The sequence below is a fragment of the Argopecten irradians genome, chromosome 1 (genome assembly GCF_041381155.1).
Source record: "Argopecten irradians isolate NY chromosome 1, Ai_NY, whole genome shotgun sequence".
NCBI classification, from domain to species: Eukaryota; Metazoa; Mollusca; class Bivalvia; order Pectinida; family Pectinidae; genus Argopecten; species Argopecten irradians.
In genome coordinates this window covers 71,742,180-71,762,791 of record NC_091134.1, presented here as the reverse complement: position 1 = coordinate 71,762,791, position 20,612 = coordinate 71,742,180, and the positions used below count along the sequence as shown (strand labels likewise).

At 58.5% G+C, this 20,612-nt stretch overlaps 1 protein-coding gene across 3 annotated transcripts; it reads left to right on the top strand.

Annotated features, from left to right (window-relative positions):
- Positions 1 to 960: 960 nt before the first annotated feature.
- Positions 961 to 18,931, top strand: LOC138307463 (basic phospholipase A2 3-like). 3 transcript variants are annotated; one of them, XM_069248229.1, is made up of 6 exons: positions 961 to 1,754; positions 3,274 to 3,392; positions 3,978 to 4,053; positions 4,888 to 5,047; positions 5,354 to 5,472; positions 18,193 to 18,931. In XM_069248229.1, the coding sequence occupies exons 3-6, from the start codon at positions 4,002 to 4,004 to the stop codon at positions 18,318 to 18,320; spliced, it is 459 nt and encodes a 152-aa protein (XP_069104330.1). In that variant the 5' UTR covers positions 961 to 1,754; positions 3,274 to 3,392; positions 3,978 to 4,001; the 3' UTR covers positions 18,321 to 18,931. The 3 variants fall into 3 exon arrangements, with proteins under 3 accessions (XP_069104330.1, XP_069104347.1, XP_069104338.1); XM_069248246.1 differs by lacking the exon at positions 3,274 to 3,392; XM_069248237.1 differs by lacking the exon at positions 961 to 1,754 and having other exon boundaries at positions 1,774 to 3,392.
- Positions 18,932 to 20,612: the final 1,681 nt, after the last annotated feature.

The window sequence follows — 20,612 nt, the reverse complement described above, 5'->3', positions numbered from 1 at the left end:
GCCAAACCCCTGTGCTTATACCGTATCGCTGTACCATTCGCTCGTTCCCCCCATCCACCGCTATCATTTATTTACCGAAAGGATATACAATGTATCTCGGTGGCTGACCGTCTGTTTTTCCTATATCATTCTTAGTTTTTTTTTTATACATTTTAGAGTGATACATATGTGCGAATACGGTACGTTCAAGGAATTTCCGTAGATTACATGTAAGACACATGTATACATGTACAGATGACGTCACGAAGAATAAATGTTGTTTGGTTTTCTGTTTGGAATAAAATGTGATTTGAGACGATACATTGGTTTTTATTTCAACGATTCATATAATTCTATTTAAAAACTTCTGTTAAAATATCTGAAAATAGACATATAGCACACGACCTTAAACGCTACATCAACAGTTTCGGATCAAAAGTCTTTCCGCATTGTTAAATTTTCCTATATATTTGTTTTATTTTCATTTTATCTTTGAATTTTTTTATCTCTTTATTAGTGGATTTTTTTCCAAATTCATCTATATGTTCAGCTCATTATATTTGCATAGTTCTCCAATATTTATTTTTTTAAGATATCATTAGTTTTGTGCTCAAAGCTGACATCTTCCTTTCCTTGTTATGCTAAACATGGCGATGAAGATGGTTTTTTTTGTTTATAAAATATGTTTTTTCTCAAAAGAATCAGTGACGAGAAACTATGCAAATATCATGAGCTGAAATAGTAGAAAATTTCCCATTAGTATGTCAAATTTGGTAAAGATTCATTTGGCTAGGAACTGTACACAAACATGTCCTTTTATCAGTTGTGCACAACAATATCCATTTTGTGACGAGAGGAATTCCAGGCTTGCCGTGATAATGACGTGACGTCATCGCTGGTTCTATTGTTCAATTGTTCTACGTCATATTTTTTTCAAATCACATTTTGATCGAAACACGGCTTGGCACTCTCTAAGAGGATTCCTGAGGCACTCAAAGGGTTAAAGGCCCACTACCTTTCCGAAACGGCTTTTAATTTTTAAAATAGGAATGTAAAACGACATAAATAATTTTGTAGAGTCGCAGGAGTATTAACTATACGTTTACTAGCACACTTATCATCACCTTCAGAACTGTTTAATAAAAATAAATAAAATGTCAATTTTCATAACGCGGGTCGTTTTATGTTTCCCGCCGTCGTCCTAAATGCCGCGCGGTAGTTGACTATCACTGCGCCAGACGACAAAACAGCGAAATGAATCTCCACTGTTATCGTACATTAGACAGGAAATCTTGCATATGTTTGGTGTTGTAACCTCATCTTAAGCCATCGATATATATTTTCTTTTGTTATTAATGTTTTTAAGAAACCTTTAAATTTTGCTCCGGAAAGGTAGTGGTCCTAATGGTGTAACAGAAATAGGCCTATAATTAGATGGGTCATTTCTTATTCCTTTACCTTTATAGATAGCTGTAACATCAGCATTTTTTCAGATTTGAGGTAGATGTCCAAGTTCAATTGATTCAATAAACTATTGTTTATAATAAGTCTACCATTGGTGTAAATACGACCAGTAAGTGTTTACAAATATGATGATGTCACGTCATTCATAATCTAAGTACACACGACCTACAAGTACATCATCTTGGTGTGGTATTCTCGTCAACGACACATCTGACGTCAGCATTCTTACCGCTTATTAAACACGTGTTAAACACATCATCTGTAATCTGATCATAATAAATGGTACACGGATCAACGTTTCAAACTTAAAGGTAAGTGAAGTGTTATTTACATCCTACATTTATTATTGTTGTATTTTCGTACTACCTAGATCATATACTCATTTCAAATCTATCGATTATTACAGTACACAATTGTATATCTGTGGATATTATCATTAGGTTATACAACAAGATTCACACCCTTGTAATCATGAGGCTTTGGATCCTGGAATGGGCACTTCCCTTTGAATCTAATATATCGCATGCCAAACTATTTCAATTCTTAATGTTACACAGGTTGTAGGTCAATCAGCAATATAGTCCAATACCTAATCGTCTATGTAACGTAATTTTCATATGAACAAATTCCGAAAGCGAGAGAAGATTATTTTATGTAACATTAAATCATCTGTTTAAACATAATATGAACAATATAACAAACATGGCGAAGGCAATTCCATGGAATCTCATATATTTTGATTTTTGAATATAACTTTCATGGATAAGACAATTAAACGCCCTTTTGATAATACTGTAACGTTGTGATATGAATAAGATACTAAATAAATTTTCATTTCGTAAGAATTTTTTATGAAACGAAGTCTCTGAAGGGTTTTTCATTATCATTATTGCGAACATTGGCGATCAGATATGAAACAGATTCGAACCTAGTTTATCAAAAAACAAATTTACTTAACAATGAATTTCCTGTACGGTACATACATTGCTATCAATGTCACACTAGTACGTAAACCAATACAGTCAGAAAGTGACTGGTTATCAGGTGGATTATGTGATTATAGAGTGTTCCACATTTTAGGTTTGTGTGATGTAGATATTGAACGAAAATATTGTACTGAGGAGGTTTGATTACAAATCCTTTGAAAAGGTGATATTTCTGTAGGACTTCAGCCTCGGGGAACATCACCTTTCTCAGGTTTAACAATTCCTCGTATTCACCTACAAAAAGTCGATATTTGTATAATGTCACCTGAACATTTTAGCATAATCTGTCGTTAGGATTTGATTGTGATCACGAATTGTTCACACATTAGGTGAGTGTAATGTTGATACCCCGATATATCAGGTGTTATCTATAAGATATGATAAAACAATGAAGCCCGATGTCACAAACAGATAAACAAGAAAGTTACTCCTGTGGACACTGTCTGGAGTGTGGTCAGTGGCCATCTTGTTTGAACTAGATATTAGAATGTCTAACGTCTGTGGTCAGGCAGACGGCTGGGCAAGGTCCAGGATTATCAACAGTAATGTCATTGACATCTTTATACTTGTAGTGTATTCTGAGGTTAAATTACTGCCCTTGCACAAAAGTGATGCTCTACAAAAGTCATGTCGAATGTGAATTTTGAGTAACCATGGTGATAGCAATATTTTAAACATTGGTCTATTAAATTGTTTATCGAAGACATATACTCCCGTGTATTGAAGACGAGGTGGATTTTGTAGAGGACATCTTCCGTTCCAATAGGAAACCTGGAATATTCCGGTTTTTATGTACCATACTTTATCTTTCACATTACTAGGGTTTCTTTCTCCCTTATTTCAGGATTTCTCCCGAGCCAAATGTATTTTGTATTGAAGTTTCCTAAGGTCCTGTTGTTGTCTTTCCGTGACGTCGGCATATCTATAGTTCATATTTATCTGTTCTCTTGGATTGTTTTGGTGGTTTGTATGATTTTAATTAACAATCCCACATCTATGTTGTTTTTTCCCTTTGGATGTCCATATTCTAGCACATTTGTTCCATCCCATGAATTTCACTGTGCTTAACCTCTAACATTTCATACATTAATAATAATTTTTTATTTATTTTCATACTAAATCCAACTCTCTGATTTTCAGATTCTTTTTCTTCTATATACCCTGAAGAAAAAATCCTAGAATGACGCGAAAATCCAACGTAATCAATTAATTATAAGCATTGATGTAACTATTTTTTTAACTTCAAAGGGTTGTGAAATAAATTTTGTTAGCAAACTTTTGTGAGAATCCGCTACGCGGATTCACACAGTTTGCAAACAAAATTTCTTTCTTACCCCTATGAATTTAAAAAGTAGCAACATCAATGCTTAAATGAAATGTGCCAATAATGTTGAGAATGTTTTAAATACATTTATTGATTTCAATGTATGGACACACCAAACCAGCGCCCGTTTGTTGTCACAGCCTTATTAACTTGACTATATATGTGTATCGTAGTTGTAGTATACCGTATGTAACTGGTTCTGTTGTTTACCATTACTTTTCCAGGATTGATACCAAACGCACATGTAAATGGAGCTAAAATGGATCCTTATAATGACAGCTGTATTTCTCCTTTACGAAGGTAAATCAAATATCATTGTCTGAATAAAACAATGACCGAAAAGGACTTGGTACAATTAGGGCTCTTCATGAAAACCAACCCCTCCCCTTTCCCCATTAATATTTTAACTAAGTGTTAAGGCATTTAGCTTCTAGCTAAACACGTGTTTAATATTAACAAATCTCTATTTTTGCATAATTAATGAATGCTAAGAGTTATTATCATAGCTAGTTCTGCTACATTGATACGGAACTATCATAGTAATTGTAGCGGAGATGTACTCTATATTTCAAAATTTGAACATTTGGGGGCAAAAAGGTACACACCATGAAGAGTCCTTCGACTTAAATCGTGACACTGTTTCGGTTGTTTTCGTATGACAGTATTTGTGCTTCAATATTGCTTGGCTGTTCGAATATGATTGGTTATTTCAGTAATAATGTTTTTCTGCTCACACGGATATGTTTTATTCTTGGTTCATCGCTAAGACGATTTTGTGGGATACCAAATGCAATAGTATCAATGTGTGTGTTTGTGTGTGTGTGTGTGTGTGTGTGTGTAGGGGGGTGTATCTGTAATATCCTTCCGTTATGATTGGCGTAATGTTGCACCTTTTTCATCATCTTCTTTTAGAAATGTATATCATTATTAAACGAATAGCACACAACAGTGAATGAATGAATAAATGAATGAAGTGTCTTTTGTAACATAGATGGTCACGGCACCATATAGATGGGTTTTTTCCCTTGATTTATGCTGTGTTGGTCCCTTCCAGGTTCGGACGTAGTGTGTTTCTGTTATTTATTTATCTATTTATTTATGTATTTTATTTTATTTGAGACATTTTTGTATTAGTAAGGACGACGTGCTGCCGGATGATACAGAAGAGGAGTGTATTTCAGCTGTGTGACCTTATAGAGTTCCATAGTGACGTATCCTGCTACACTGTCAACGATTATGGCTGTTTCTGTGGGCTGGGGCAGAACGGGCATCGCCCACTCGATAATATAGACAGGTAAACACATCCTACTTATGTAAATTCAGTTAATTTCTTAACATGTTTTATACAGTTGTCATGGATACTTCACTATATATGCCTGTTGTTTCCTTGACACCGGGTTCCAATACTTTTATATTTTTCGGGATAACGTAACAGTTTATTACTTATTTGCATTTTCCTTGTAAAAACATATCTCAACTAATCCATCGTAACATATATACAGTTCTGAATTTAACATGCTTCGTAATGACATATCGGACGATTTTTTTTATTTGATACCTTTATTGCCAGGTTATTAAATTATACTAATTTTATATCAAGGTGTTGTTATGAACATGATGGTTGCTATGGTAACCTAGCCCGGTGTTACTTGTACCTTCCCCAACTGTTCCACTACTGGTATTCCTGTGACCAGTCCACACAAAGCTGTTCTTGTACAGGTAAATTCTTATATTCTCCATCCCAGTCCACATAAATATGTACTTGTACAGGTAAACCCTTATATTCTACACCCTAGTTCACATAAATCTGTACTTGTACAGGTAAACCTTATATTCTACACCCTAGTTCACATAAATCTGTACTTGTACAGGTAAATCCTAATATTCTACGACATTGGAAATCCACAAATAGAACACTGCACTAGCGCATGTTTTAGTTCCAGACTTTTTACATAAAAGCTTGTAATAATGACATAATTTCCTGGCGCGTGTACATAAAAGCTTGTAATAATGACATAATTTCCTGGCGCGTGTACATAAAAGCTTGTAATAATGACATAATTTCCTGGCGCGTGTACATAAAAGCTTGTAATAATTCTGGCGGTACATAATTCATAATTTCCTGGCGCGTGTACATAAAAGCTTGAAATAAATGACATAATTTCCTGGCGCGTGTACATAAAAGCTTGTAGTAATGACATAATTTCCTGGCGCGTGTACATAAAAGCTTGTAATAATGACATAATTTCCTGGCGCGTGTACATAAAAGCTTGTAATAATGACATAATTTCCTGGCGCGTGTACATAAAAGCTTGTAATAATGACATAATTTCCTGGCGCGTGTACATTAAAGCTTGTAATAATGACATAATTTCCTGGCGCGTGTACATAAAAGCTTGTAATGACTAATTCCTGGCGCGTTATAAAAGCTGTAATAATTCTGGTTACATAACTGTACATAATTTCCTGGCGCGTGTACATAAAAGCTTGTAGTAATGACATAATTTCCTGGCGCGTGTACATTAAAGCTTGTAATAATGACATAATTTCCTGGCGCGTGTACATTAAAGCTTGAAATAATGACATAATTTCCTGGCGCGTGTACATAAAAGCTTGTAGTAATGACATAATTCCCTGGCGCGTGTACATAAAAGCTTGTAGTAATGACATAATTTCCTGGCGCGTGTACATAAAAGCTTGTAGTAATGACATAATTTCCTGGCGCGTGTACATAAAAGCTTGTAATAATGACATAATTTCCTGGCGCGTGTACATTAAAAGCTTGTAGTAATGACATAATTTCCTGGCTTGTATATTGACATAATTGTCCAGGCGCGTGTACATAAAGCTTGTAGTAATGACATAATTTCCTGGTGCGTGTACATAAGAGGCTTGTAATAAGAAATAATTTCCCTGGCGCGTGTACATAAAAGCTTGTAAATATCGACCATAATTTCCTGCGTGTACATAAAGCTTGTAACATAATTTTAATATTGAATAATAAACCATATAATAAAACATAAAATTTGACAAATTTCCTAACGCGTGTTTAAAAGCCCAAACATATTGACATAATTAACACATTTGAAATATTGACATTCCTGGCAAGCTTGTAATAAAAAAAAAAAAAAACCCAATTTATTCCACGCGTGTACATTAAAAAGCTAATTAATATTGAAAATAATTTACAAAAAACATAAATAAAAAATTTCCTGGCGCGTGTAAAAATACATTAAAGCTTGTAATAAAAACATAATTTCCTAAACGTTTTGTACACCCAATATTAAACCAAATAAAATGGCGCGTGTACACAAAAAGCATTTAAATTGAACATAATTTCCCCCATTGTACCCCCCCTAAATTAACATTTATTGACATAATTTCCCGCGTGTACATAAAGCTTTTAATATTGACATAATTTCCTTCGTGTACATAAAATTATAAAAAATAATACATGACATAATTTCCTGGCCGTTGTACATAAAAAGCAAAAAAATATTAATTTTTTAATTTCCTAAATTTTCAAGTTTATACATAACCCCCCAAACCCCCCCACCCACATTAATTAATCCCCCCCCGTGTACATAAAACCTAATAAATTTACAAAAAATTCCCAACTTTTAACAAAATTTAAAATACCAATTTCCTTTACATATTAAAGCTTGTTTTTGACATAATTTCCTGGCCCTATACAAAGCTTTAATAAAATTTCCCCTCGTGTAAAAACTTTTTACCCAAATTTTCCTGCCGTGTAAATTAAATTATTATCAAAAATTAAAAAATTTACCAATTTAAAAAACAACATTAACATTAAAAAAAAAAAAAAATATATCCTGGGTGGTTTAATACCAAAAATATAACCAAATACACCATAAAAGCTACTTTAATAACCCAAAAAATTTCCAAAAAACATAAAAAAAAGTTAAACAAAATAAAAAAAATTTAACAAAAAAATATAAAGCTTTCAAATTAAATCACCAAACTAATGTCAAAACATTAAAACACTTTGGTAATAACCCCACATCAAACTAAAATATTTTTATTTTTACCAATTTTTTTTAAATTAATTAACAAAATTAACCCCCCCATATATGGTAATGTATTATAAATTAACTTTAATTTAATTGCCCCCAAATTAACATATAAAAAAACCACATAATTACCCCCCCCTACCATTTGTAAAAAAAACATAACCCAACAAATGTAAACAAAAAAAAAAAAAAATAATTAAACATCCCTACCACCTTTTTAAAAAAAATAAAACCAAAATTAAAAAAAATACAAACCCACGTAACATAAATAACCCCCTTGTAAACCACCACAATTAAAAAATTCATCCCCACAACAATATAAAATCAAAAAATTCCACCCCCCCCCTCCAAATCATACATAAAAACCCTTTAAAAAAAAAAAAATCAAAAAACTTTACCATAAAAATAAAAATGACATAATTTCCCCGTGTAAAAATTTTTTTTAAAACTATACAAATAAAAACAAAATAAAAATGTTTAACAAAAAAATTAAAAAAAAAATACCAAAAAACATACCAATTTTTAACAAACATTCTACGTTTACAAAAACCCCCAATAATATCAAATTAAACACAAAAAAAAATAAAAAAATGTAAACAAAACTTGTAAAAAAATAAACAAATTTCCTGGCCAATGTAATTTTCTAAAATTGTAATAAAATACGGTTTAATTTCCCCATGTACATAAACCCCCAACAATTCAAACCCCAAAAAAACATTCCCCCCAATTTTTTTAACCACCTTATATAAAACATCATTCCTATATAATACTCCCCAAAAAAAAAACCATTTTTTAAAACCATTCTTAAAAAAAAAAAAAAAACAAAAACAAAAAAATTAAAAATTACTCAAAAAAAACCCAAAAACGGTTAAAAAAAAACAAAAAATATTTTTTTAACAACCCCCCCCCACCCCCCAATAAACCCCCCCCCAAACTAAATTATTACAAAAAAAAAAACCTTCAACAACAACCCCCTATTTTTTTTCAATAACCCTTTACTTTTAAACACCCCATAAACATTTAAATAAGTAACAACATTTAAATCCCCCATCCCCCCTGTGTAATAAACACCATACTATTATATAAAAAATTAATCAATACCATTAAATTTTTAAAATACCAAAACCACACCAAATTTATGACAAAAACAATCCCCATAACCATCTTCACCCCAAAAAAAAACAAAATTTAAATAATTTAATAAACAAAAAAAAAAAACTTCATACCAACCCCCAAAAAACCATTAAAAAAAAAAATTAAAAATAAAAATCCCCCCCCCCCCGTACCCATATTTAAAAAAATTTTAAAACCAACCCCAACCACTTTTTAAAAAAAAAATTACAATACCAATTTTAACAAACACCCCATTTGTTTTAACTCATTTTAAAAAATTTTTACCCCCCCACAACAAACAATTACCCAAGTCTATTACATAACAAACAGTTAAACTATAACAAATTAAAAAATTTTAACAAAAAAACCAAAACCCCAATTGAAAAAACAACCCCATATTAACAAACAATAAAAAATTTTTTGCTAAAATCATATATTAACCCAAAACATTTAATTTTTACAAAACATATAAACCCCATGTTTAACCATTTTAAAAAAATTTAAACCCCCACCCCCCAAAAAAACCACCCACATCAAAAACATATAAACTTCCAAAAAAAAACCCACATTCAAAAACAAAAAAAAAAAAAAAAAAAAAAAAAAATTTTAACAACAAAACTCTATTTAAAATTTTACAATTTATAACCCCCCCAAACCCATTAAACCCCACACCATTATATTCAAAAAACAACCCCAAAAAAAACCATTTTAATAATCCCAACCCCCAAACCCAAACCCTAACCCATTCCAAAAATAAAACCCAATTCTAACATTTAAAAACAAAATAAAAATAACAAACAATTTAACAAAACCCCACCCCCCCAACCAAAAAAATTTAAAAACCAATTTTTAAAAAATTAAAATTACCCCAAAACCCACCCCCCCCCCCACCCCCCCCCCCCAAATTTTTAACAACCACCCCCTTCAATTCATTAAACATTTTATTTAACCACCATAAAAAAAAAAAACCCCCACTCCATACTCCTTCTCAATCACCTTATCTAAATACAACCCAAAAAAAAAAACACCCACCCACAAACCAAAAAAAAAAAACAACCCAAACACCCAAAAAAACCCCCCCCCCAACCCCAACCCACCCCCACAAACACAACAACAACCCACCCCACCAACAACACAAACCCCCCCCCCCCCCCCACCCCCAAAAACACCCCCACCAACCACCCCCCCCCCCAACCCCCCCCCCCCCCAAACCCCCACCCCCCCCCCCAAAAAAAAAAAAAAAAAAAACCCCCCCCCCCCCCCCCCCCCCCCCCCCCCCCCCCCCCCCCCCCCCCACCCCCCCCCCCCCCCCCCCCCCCCCCCCCCCCCCCCCCCCCCCCCCCCCCCCCCCCCCCCCCCCCCCCCCCCCCCCCCCCCCCCCCCCCCCCCCCCCCCCCAAACCCCCCCCCCCCCCCCCCCCCCCCCCCCCCCCCCCCCCCCCCCCCCCCCCCCCCCCCCCCCCCCCCCCCCCCCCCCCCCCCCCCCCCCCCCCCCCCCCCCCCCCCCCCCCCCCCCCCCCCCCCCCCCCCCCCCCCCCCCCCCCCCCCCCCCCCCCCCCCCCCCCCCCCCCCCCCCCCCCCCCCCCCCCCCCCCCCCCCCCCCCCCCCCCCCCCCCCCCCCCCCCCCCCCCCCCCCCCCCCCCCCCCCCCCCCCCCCCCCCCCCCCCCCCCCCCCCCCCCCCCCCCCCCCCCCCCCCCCCCCCCCCCCCCCCCCCCCCCCCCCCCCCCCCCCCCCCCCCCCCCCCCCCCCCCCCCCCCCCCCCCCCCCCCCCCCCCCCCCCCCCCCCCCCCCCCCCCCCCCCCCCCCCCCCCCCCCCCCCCCCCCCCCCCCCCCCCCCCCCCCCCCCCCCCCCCCCCCCCCCCCCCCCCCCCCCCCCCCCCCCCCCCCCCCCCCCCCCCCCCCCCCCCCCCCCCCCCCCCCCCCCCCCCCCCCCCCCCCCCCCCCCCCCCCCCCCCCCCCCCCCCCCCCCCCCCCCCCCCCCCCCCCCCCCCCCCCCCCCCCCCCCCCCCCCCCCCCCCCCCCCCCCCCCCCCCCCCCCCCCCCCCCCCCCCCCCCCCCCCCCCCCCCCCCCCCCCCCCCCCCCCCCCCCCCCCCCCCCCCCCCCCCCCCCCCCCCCCCCCCCCCCCCCCCCCCCCCCCCCCCCCCCCCCCCCCCCCCCCCCCCCCCCCCCCCCCCCCCCCCCCCCCCCCCCCCCCCCCCCCCCCCCCCCCCCCCCCCCCCCCCCCCCCCCCCCCCCCCCCCCCCCCCCCCCCCCCCCCCCCCCCCCCCCCCCCCCCCCCCCCCCCCCCCCCCCCCCCCCCCCCCCCCCCCCCCCCCCCCCCCCCCCCCCCCCCCCCCCCCCCCCCCCCCCCCCCCCCCCCCCCCCCCCCCCCCCCCCCCCCCCCCCCCCCCCCCCCCCCCCCCCCCCCCCCCCCCCCCCCCCCCCCCCCCCCCCCCCCCCCCCCCCCCCCCCCCCCCCCCCCCCCCCCCCCCCCCCCCCCCCCCCCCCCCCCCCCCCCCCCCCCCCCCCCCCCCCCCCCCCCCCCCCCCCCCCCCCCCCCCCCCCCCCCCCCCCCCCCCCCCCCCCCCCCCCCCCCCCCCCCCCCCCCCCCCCCCCCCCCCCCCCCCCCCCCCCCCCCCCCCCCCCCCCCCCCCCCCCCCCCCCCCCCCCCCCCCCCCCCCCCCCCCCCCCCCCCCCCCCCCCCCCCCCCCCCCCCCCCCCCCCCCCCCCCCCCCCCCCCCCCCCCCCCCCCCCCCCCCCCCCCCCCCCCCCCCCCCCCCCCCCCCCCCCCCCCCCCCCCCCCCCCCCCCCCCCCCCCCCCCCCCCCCCCCCCCCCCCCCCCCCCCCCCCCCCCCCCCCCCCCCCCCCCCCCCCCCCCCCCCCCCCCCCCCCCCCCCCCCCCCCCCCCCCCCCCCCCCCCCCCCCCCCCCCCCCCCCCCCCCCCCCCCCCCCCCCCCCCCCCCCCCCCCCCCCCCCCCCCCCCCCCCCCCCCCCCCCCCCCCCCCCCCCCCCCCCCCCCCCCCCCCCCCCCCCCCCCCCCCCCCCCCCCCCCCCCCCCCCCCCCCCCCCCCCCCCCCCCCCCCCCCCCCCCCCCCCCCCCCCCCCCCCCCCCCCCCCCCCCCCCCCCCCCCCCCCCCCCCCCCCCCCCCCCCCCCCCCCCCCCCCCCCCCCCCCCCCCCCCCCCCCCCCCCCCCCCCCCCCCCCCCCCCCCCCCCCCCCCCCCCCCCCCCCCCCCCCCCCCCCCCCCCCCCCCCCCCCCCCCCCCCCCCCCCCCCCCCCCCCCCCCCCCCCCCCCCCCCCCCCCCCCCCCCCCCCCCCCCCCCCCCCCCCCCCCCCCCCCCCCCCCCCCCCCCCCCCCCCCCCCCCCCCCCCCCCCCCCCCCCCCCCCCCCCCCCCCCCCCCCCCCCCCCCCCCCCCCCCCCCCCCCCCCCCCCCCCCCCCCCCCCCCCCCCCCCCCCCCCCCCCCCCCCCCCCCCCCCCCCCCCCCCCCCCCCCCCCCCCCCCCCCCCCCCCCCCCCCCCCCCCCCCCCCCCCCCCCCCCCCCCCCCCCCCCCCCCCCCCCCCCCCCCCCCCCCCCCCCCCCCCCCCCCCCCCCCCCCCCCCCCCCCCCCCCCCCCCCCCCCCCCCCCCCCCCCCCCCCCCCCCCCCCCCCCCCCCCCCCCCCCCCCCCCCCCCCCCCCCCCCCCCCCCCCCCCCCCCCCCCCCCCCCCCCCCCCCCCCCCCCCCCCCCCCCCCCCCCCCCCCCCCCCCCCCCCCCCCCCCCCCCCCCCCCCCCCCCCCCCCCCCCCCCCCCCCCCCCCCCCCCCCCCCCCCCCCCCCCCCCCCCCCCCCCCCCCCCCCCCCCCCCCCCCCCCCCCCCCCCCCCCCCCCCCCCCCCCCCCCCCCCCCCCCCCCCCCCCCCCCCCCCCCCCCCCCCCCCCCCCCCCCCCCCCCCCCCCCCCCCCCCCCCCCCCCCCCCCCCCCCCCCCCCCCCCCCCCCCCCCCCCCCCCCCCCCCCCCCCCCCCCCCCCCCCCCCCCCCCCCCCCCCCCCCCCCCCCCCCCCCCCCCCCCCCCCCCCCCCCCCCCCCCCCCCCCCCCCCCCCCCCCCCCCCCCCCCCCCCCCCCCCCCCCCCCCCCCCCCCCCCCCCCCCCCCCCCCCCCCCCCCCCCCCCCCCCCCCCCCCCCCCCCCCCCCCCCCCCCCCCCCCCCCCCCCCCCCCCCCCCCCCCCCCCCCCCCCCCCCCCCCCCCCCCCCCCCCCCCCCCCCCCCCCCCCCCCCCCCCCCCCCCCCCCCCCCCCCCCCCCCCCCCCCCCCCCCCCCCCCCCCCCCCCCCCCCCCCCCCCCCCCCCCCCCCCCCCCCCCCCCCCCCCCCCCCCCCCCCCCCCCCCCCCCCCCCCCCCCCCCCCCCCCCCCCCCCCCCCCCCCCCCCCCCCCCCCCCCCCCCCCCCCCCCCCCCCCCCCCCCCCCCCCCCCCCCCCCCCCCCCCCCCCCCCCCCCCCCCCCCCCCCCCCCCCCCCCCCCCCCCCCCCCCCCCCCCCCCCCCCCCCCCCCCCCCCCCCCCCCCCCCCCCCCCCCCCCCCCCCCCCCCCCCCCCCCCCCCCCCCCCCCCCCCCCCCCCCCCCCCCCCCCCCCCCCCCCCCCCCCCCCCCCCCCCCCCCCCCCCCCCCCCCCCCCCCCCCCCCCCCCCCCCCCCCCCCCCCCCCCCCCCCCCCCCCCCCCCCCCCCCCCCCCCCCCCCCCCCCCCCCCCCCCCCCCCCCCCCCCCCCCCCCCCCCCCCCCCCCCCCCCCCCCCCCCCCCCCCCCCCCCCCCCCCCCCCCCCCCCCCCCCCCCCCCCCCCCCCCCCCCCCCCCCCCCCCCCCCCCCCCCCCCCCCCCCCCCCCCCCCCCCCCCCCCCCCCCCCCCCCCCCCCCCCCCCCCCCCCCCCCCCCCCCCCCCCCCCCCCCCCCCCCCCCCCCCCCCCCCCCCCCCCCCCCCCCCCCCCCCCCCCCCCCCCCCCCCCCCCCCCCCCCCCCCCCCCCCCCCCCCCCCCCCCCCCCCCCCCCCCCCCCCCCCCCCCCCCCCCCCCCCCCCCCCCCCCCCCCCCCCCCCCCCCCCCCCCCCCCCCCCCCCCCCCCCCCCCCCCCCCCCCCCCCCCCCCCCCCCCCCCCCCCCCCCCCCCCCCCCCCCCCCCCCCCCCCCCCCCCCCCCCCCCCCCCCCCCCCCCCCCCCCCCCCCCCCCCCCCCCCCCCCCCCCCCCCCCCCCCCCCCCCCCCCCCCCCCCCCCCCCCCCCCCCCCCCCCCCCCCCCCCCCCCCCCCCCCCCCCCCCCCCCCCCCCCCCCCCCCCCCCCCCCCCCCCCCCCCCCCCCCCCCCCCCCCCCCCCCCCCCCCCCCCCCCCCCCCCCCCCCCCCCCCCCCCCCCCCCCCCCCCCCCCCCCCCCCCCCCCCCCCCCCCCCCCCCCCCCCCCCCCCCCCCCCCCCCCCCCCCCCCCCCCCCCCCCCCCCCCCCCCCCCCCCCCCCCCCCCCCCCCCCCCCCCCCCCCCCCCCCCCCCCCCCCCCCCCCCCCCCCCCCCCCCCCCCCCCCCCCCCCCCCCCCCCCCCCCCCCCCCCCCCCCCCCCCCCCCCCCCCCCCCCCCCCCCCCCCCCCCCCCCCCCCCCCCCCCCCCCCCCCCCCCCCCCCCCCCCCCCCCCCCCCCCCCCCCCCCCCCCCCCCCCCCCCCCCCCCCCCCCCCCCCCCCCCCCCCCCCCCCCCCCCCCCCCCCCCCCCCCCCCCCCCCCCCCCCCCCCCCCCCCCCCCCCCCCCCCCCCCCCCCCCCCCCCCCCCCCCCCCCCCCCCCCCCCCCCCCCCCCCCCCCCCCCCCCCCCCCCCCCCCCCCCCCCCCCCCCCCCCCCCCCCCCCCCCCCCCCCCCCCCCCCCCCCCCCCCCCCCCCCCCCCCCCCCCCCCCCCCCCCCCCCCCCCCCCCCCCCCCCCCCCCCCCCCCCCCCCCCCCCCCCCCCCCCCCCCCCCCCCCCCCCCCCCCCCCCCCCCCCCCCCCCCCCCCCCCCCCCCCCCCCCCCCCCCCCCCCCCCCCCCCCCCCCCCCCCCCCCCCCCCCCCCCCCCCCCCCCCCCCCCCCCCCCCCCCCCCCCCCCCCCCCCCCCCCCCCCCCCCCCCCCCCCCCCCCCCCCCCCCCCCCCCCCCCCCCCCCCCCCCCCCCCCCCCCCCCCCCCCCCCCCCCCCCCCCCCCCCCCCCCCCCCCCCCCCCCCCCCCCCCCCCCCCCCCCCCCCCCCCCCCCCCCCCCCCCCCCCCCCCCCCCCCCCCCCCCCCCCCCCCCCCCCCCCCCCCCCCCCCCCCCCCCCCCCCCCCCCCCCCCCCCCCCCCCCCCCCCCCCCCCCCCCCCCCCCCCCCCCCCCCCCCCCCCCCCCCCCCCCCCCCCCCCCCCCCCCCCCCCCCCCCCCCCCCCCCCCCCCCCCCCCCCCCCCCCCCCCCCCCCCCCCCCCCCCCCCCCCCCCCCCCCCCCCCCCCCCCCCCCCCCCCCCCCCCCCCCCCCCCCCCCCCCCCCCCCCCCCCCCCCCCCCCCCCCCCCCCCCCCCCCCCCCCCCCCCCCCCCCCCCCCCCCCCCCCCCCCCCCCCCCCCCCCCCCCCCCCCCCCCCCCCCCCCCCCCCCCCCCCCCCCCCCCCCCCCCCCCCCCCCCCCCCCCCCCCCCCCCCCCCCCCCCCCCCCCCCCCCCCCCCCCCCCCCCCCCCCCCCCCCCCCCCCCCCCCCCCCCCCCCCCCCCCCCCCCCCCCCCCCCCCCCCCCCCCCCCCCCCCCCCCCCCCCCCCCCCCCCCCCCCCCCCCCCCCCCCCCCCCCCCCCCCCCCCCCCCCCCCCCCCCCCCCCCCCCCCCCCCCCCCCCCCCCCCCCCCCCCCCCCCCCCCCCCCCCCCCCCCCCCCCCCCCCCCCCCCCCCCCCCCCCCCCCCCCCCCCCCCCCCCCCCCCCCCCCCCCCCCCCCCCCCCCCCCCCCCCCCCCCCCCCCCCCCCCCCCCCCCCCCCCCCCCCCCCCCCCCCCCCCCCCCCCCCCCCCCCCCCCCCCCCCCCCCCCCCCCCCCCCCCCCCCCCCCCCCCCCCCCCCCCCCCCCCCCCCCCCCCCCCCCCCCCCCCCCCCCCCCCCCCCCCCCCCCCCCCCCCCCCCCCCCCCCCCCCCCCCCCCCCCCCCCCCCCCCCCCCCCCCCCCCCCCCCCCCCCCCCCCCCCCCCCCCCCCCCCCCCCCCCCCCCCCCCCCCCCCCCCCCCCCCCCCCCCCCCCCCCCCCCCCCCCCCCCCCCCCCCCCCCCCCCCCCCCCCCCCCCCCCCCCCCCCCACCCCCCCCCCCCCCCCCCCCCCCCCCCCCCCCCCCCCCCCCCCCCCCCCCCCCCCCCCCCCCCCCCCCCCCCCCCCCCCCCCCCCCCCCCCCCCCCCCCCCCCCCCCCCCCCCCCCCCCCCCCCCCCCCCCCCCCCCCCCCCCCCCCCCCCCCCCCCCCCCCCCCCCCCCCCCCCCCCCCCCCCCCCCCCCCCCCCCCCCCCCCCCCCCCCCCCCCCCCCCCCCCCCCCCCCCCCCCCCCCCCCCCCCCCCCCCCCCCCCCCCCCCCCCCCCCCCCCCCCCCCCCCCCCCCCCCCCCCCCCCCCCCCCCCCCCCCCCCCCCCCCCCCCCCCCCCCCCCCCCCCCCCCCCCCCCCCCCCCCCCCCCCCCCCCCCCCCCCCCCCCCCCCCCCCCCCCCCCCCCCCCCCCCCCCCCCCCCCCCCCCCCCCCCCCCCCCCCCCCCCCCCCCCCCCCCCCCCCCCCCCCCCCCCCCCCCCCCCCCCCCCCCCCCCCCCCCCCCCCCCCCCCCCCCCCCCCCCCCCCCCCCCCCCCCCCCCCCCCCCCCCCCCCCCCCCCCCCCCCCCCCCCCCCCCCCCCCCCCCCCCCCCCCCCCCCCCCCCCCCCCCCCCCCCCCCCCCCCCCCCCCCCCCCCCCCCCCCCCCCCCCCCCCCCCCCCCCCCCCCCCCCCCCCCCCCCCCCCCCCCCCCCCCCCCCCCCCCCCCCCCCCCCCCCCCCCCCCCCCCCCCCCCCCCCCCCCCCCCCCCCCCCCCCCCCCCCCCCCCCCCCCCCCCCCCCCCCCCCCCCCCCCCCCCCCCCCCCCCCCCCCCCCCCCCCCCCCCCCCCCCCCCCCCCCCCCCCCCCCCCCCCCCCCCCCCCCCCCCCCCCCCCCCCCCCCCCCCCCCCCCCCCCCCCCCCCCCCCCCCCCCCCCCCCCCCCCCCCCCCCCCCCCCCCCCCCCCCCCCCCCCCCCCCCCCCCCCCCCCCCCCCCCCCCCCCCCCCCCCCCCCCCCCCCCCCCCCCCCCCCCCCCCCCCCCCCCCCCCCCCCCCCCCCCCCCCCCCCCCCCCCCCCCCCCCCCCCCCCCCCCCCCCCCCCCCCCCCCCCCCCCCCCCCCCCCCCCCCCCCCCCCCCCCCCCCCCCCCCCCCCCCCCCCCCCCCCCCCCCCCCCCCCCCCCCCCCCCCCCCCCCCCCCCCCCCCCCCCCCCCCCCCCCCCCCCCCCCCCCCCCCCCCCCCCCCCCCCCCCCCCCCCCCCCCCCCCCCCCCCCCCCCCCCCCCCCCCCCCCCCCCCCCCCCCCCCCCCCCCCCCCCCCCCCCCCCCCCCCCCCCCCCCCCCCCCCCCCCCCCCCCCCCCCCCCCCCCCCCCCCCCCCCCCCCCCCCCCCCCCCCCCCCCCCCCCCCCCCCCCCCCCCCCCCCCCCCCCCCCCCCCCCCCCCCCCCCCCCCCCCCCCCCCCCCCCCCCCCCCCCCCCCCCCCCCCCCCCCCCCCCCCCCCCCCCCCCCCCCCCCCCCCCCCCCCCCCCCCCCCCCCCCCCCCCCCCCCCCCCCCCCCCCCCCCCCCCCCCCCCCCCCCCCCCCCCCCCCCCCCCCCCCCCCCCCCCCCCCCCCCCCCCCCCCCCCCCCCCCCCCCCCCCCCCCCCCCCCCCCCCCCCCCCCCCCCCCCCCCCCCCCCCCCCCCCCCCCCCCCCCCCCCCCCCCCCCCCCCCCCCCCCCCCCCCCCCCCCCCCCCCCCCCCCCCCCCCCCCCCCCCCCCCCCCCCCCCCCCCCCCCCCCCCCCCCCCCCCCCCCCCCCCCCCCCCCCCCCCCCCCCCCCCCCCCCCCCCCCCCCCCCCCCCCCCCCCCCCCCCCCCCCCCCCCCCCCCCCCCCCCCCCCCCCCCCCCCCCCCCCCCCCCCCCCCCCCCCCCCCCCCCCCCCTGGGAGACTGCGGTATATTCGTGTTACCTTCTTGTGGTGCTGCAATGGGTTTTTTCAAATTTAATTAGACAAGCTTACTCAACGACGAAAACGCCAAATAACGGTTAAGTGAACTCTTTGATTCTATTGTTTTATTTTGTTTCAGATAACTGGCCGTGTCTACAGGATGTGTGTGAATGTGACCTTCAACTTGCTCGCTGTTTAAAAAGCGCCTTTAATAACACGGACTATAACGTAGCTTATAAGAACTACAAGTTATCTCGCTGTGTATGATCATACTACTAGTTAAAGTTCTACTACCTCGCTTGTTTTGTGATATACAGATCGCCGAGACAGACAAATAGACGGATATGTGTTGTGCTCTTCTGACCTCCATTGTTGTTAAAGTCTTAGATTTCAGAAACAACTAAGAAACACTCATGGTGCAAAAATGATCAAATTACCGAACTCAGAATGAACACTGAACGCGAGAGTCAGCCATGCCTCGTTATCCTATTGACTGAGATCAGTAGAAACACCTATTGCTACGAATATTGACAATAATTTGAGGGGGCTTGTTTCTCAGTTCTTTGACCCCATCGGCCTTTTCAAGTCTATTCAGTAACGTGACTAAAATGTTTATAGTGATTATAGTATAAAGCAAACACTGCATGGTGGAACGGTAACACGATATATACATGATGTGTACTATATTTTTAATTGTTCATCTGTTTAATCAAAGTTCATTTATATTCGTCTTGTACATGTAGGGTCATATTCCATAAGCCAAATTCATTCAAGTGAATTTCGATGATATCATAACTCAAGAGAAATAACTCGCAGTGACTATAAATCATTATGGAAAAACGAAGTGAATAATGATATTAATATATATATTTTCTTTGCTTTCAAATCTTGCTTTTTGATTGGCCAATTTTTTTCATGCCACTATGAAAATAGTGTAATCACACTATTTTGTAATATCATCGGGTTTAAAAAAAAACCCATTTGTTTGCTAACAATGCGGATTCTCACAAAAGTTTGTTTACGGTGATTCTCACGGTTTGCATACAGATTTTGTTATTACCACCTTGGAATTATATAATAGTAACATCAATGCTTATATATATATATATATTTCTTTGCTGTCAAATCTTGCTTTTTCATTGCCCATTTTTGTTTTTATACCACCGTGAGAATGGAGTGAACAACCGACGTTATCGTGACGCCACAATAAAAACATTAACGTTGCGTAGATTTGGAAAAAGACTCCCTTGTAAAACCAATGAAATCGTACATCAAAACGTATTTTATCAAACAAACACATCAAACTAAGAATTAATTAAAAGCCTCGATGACACAAACACTATTGTATAATTTAATCGGGTATGAAAAAAATATTTGTTTGCTAACTTTGTGAATCTGCGTAGCGGATTCTCACAAAAGTTTGTTTACGGTGATTTTCACGGTTTGCAAACAGATTTTGTTAATACCACCTTGGAATTATGTTATAGTCACATCAATGCTTATATAAATATTTTTTTTTTCATACTAAATTTGACTGATTAACCGATTGCTTTATACCACTTTGAAAAAAAGAAGACAAAAATTCAAAAATGATGCGACAACCCGACAATATCGAGACATCGACGTTGCGTAATCAATTTGATAAATCTATTGAATCGTAAATAGACGTAACGGTATTTTATTTTGTCAAGTTGCCTGCAAAATTATTTATCAATATTGATGTCTAATTTAATCGTGTTATAAAAATGTTTGTAAGAATCCGATGCGCTGATTCACACAGTTTGCAGACAATTGCTTTTCAAATCCCTATGAAGTTAAATAATATTGACATCAATGCTTAAATCCTTACCGTTGACACTTTCCATCGAAGGACAGTAAACACTGATGCTGTTGATGGAGACTACTTGTGAAGGGAGGTTACACTGTAATCCTTAAACCATTCTAACACAGGTCACCTCTTTATATACCTTCTAACATTTTACAACCATTCTAACACAGTTCACCTCTTCATATACCTTCTAACATTTTACAACCATTCTAACACAGTTCACCTCTTCATATACCTTCTAACATTTTACAACCATTGTAACACAGTTTCACATCTCCTATACCTTCCAACATTTTACAACCATTGTAACACAGTTCACCTCTTCATATACCTTCTAACATTTTACAACCATTCTAACACAGTTCACCTCTTCATATACCTTCTAACATTTTACAACCATTCTAACACAGTTCACCTCTTCATATACCTTCTAACATTTTACAACCATTGTAACACAGTTCACATCTTCCTATACCTTCCAACATTTTACAACCATTGTAACACAGTTCACCTCTTCATATACCTTCTAACATTTTACAACCATTCTAAACAACACAGTTCACATCTCCTATACCTTCCAACATTTTACAACCATTGTAACACAGTTCACATCTCCTATACCTTCCAACATTTTACAACCATTGTAACACAGTTCACATCTCCTATACCTTCCAACATTTTACAACCATTGTAACACAGTTCACATCTCCTATACCTTCCAACATTTTACA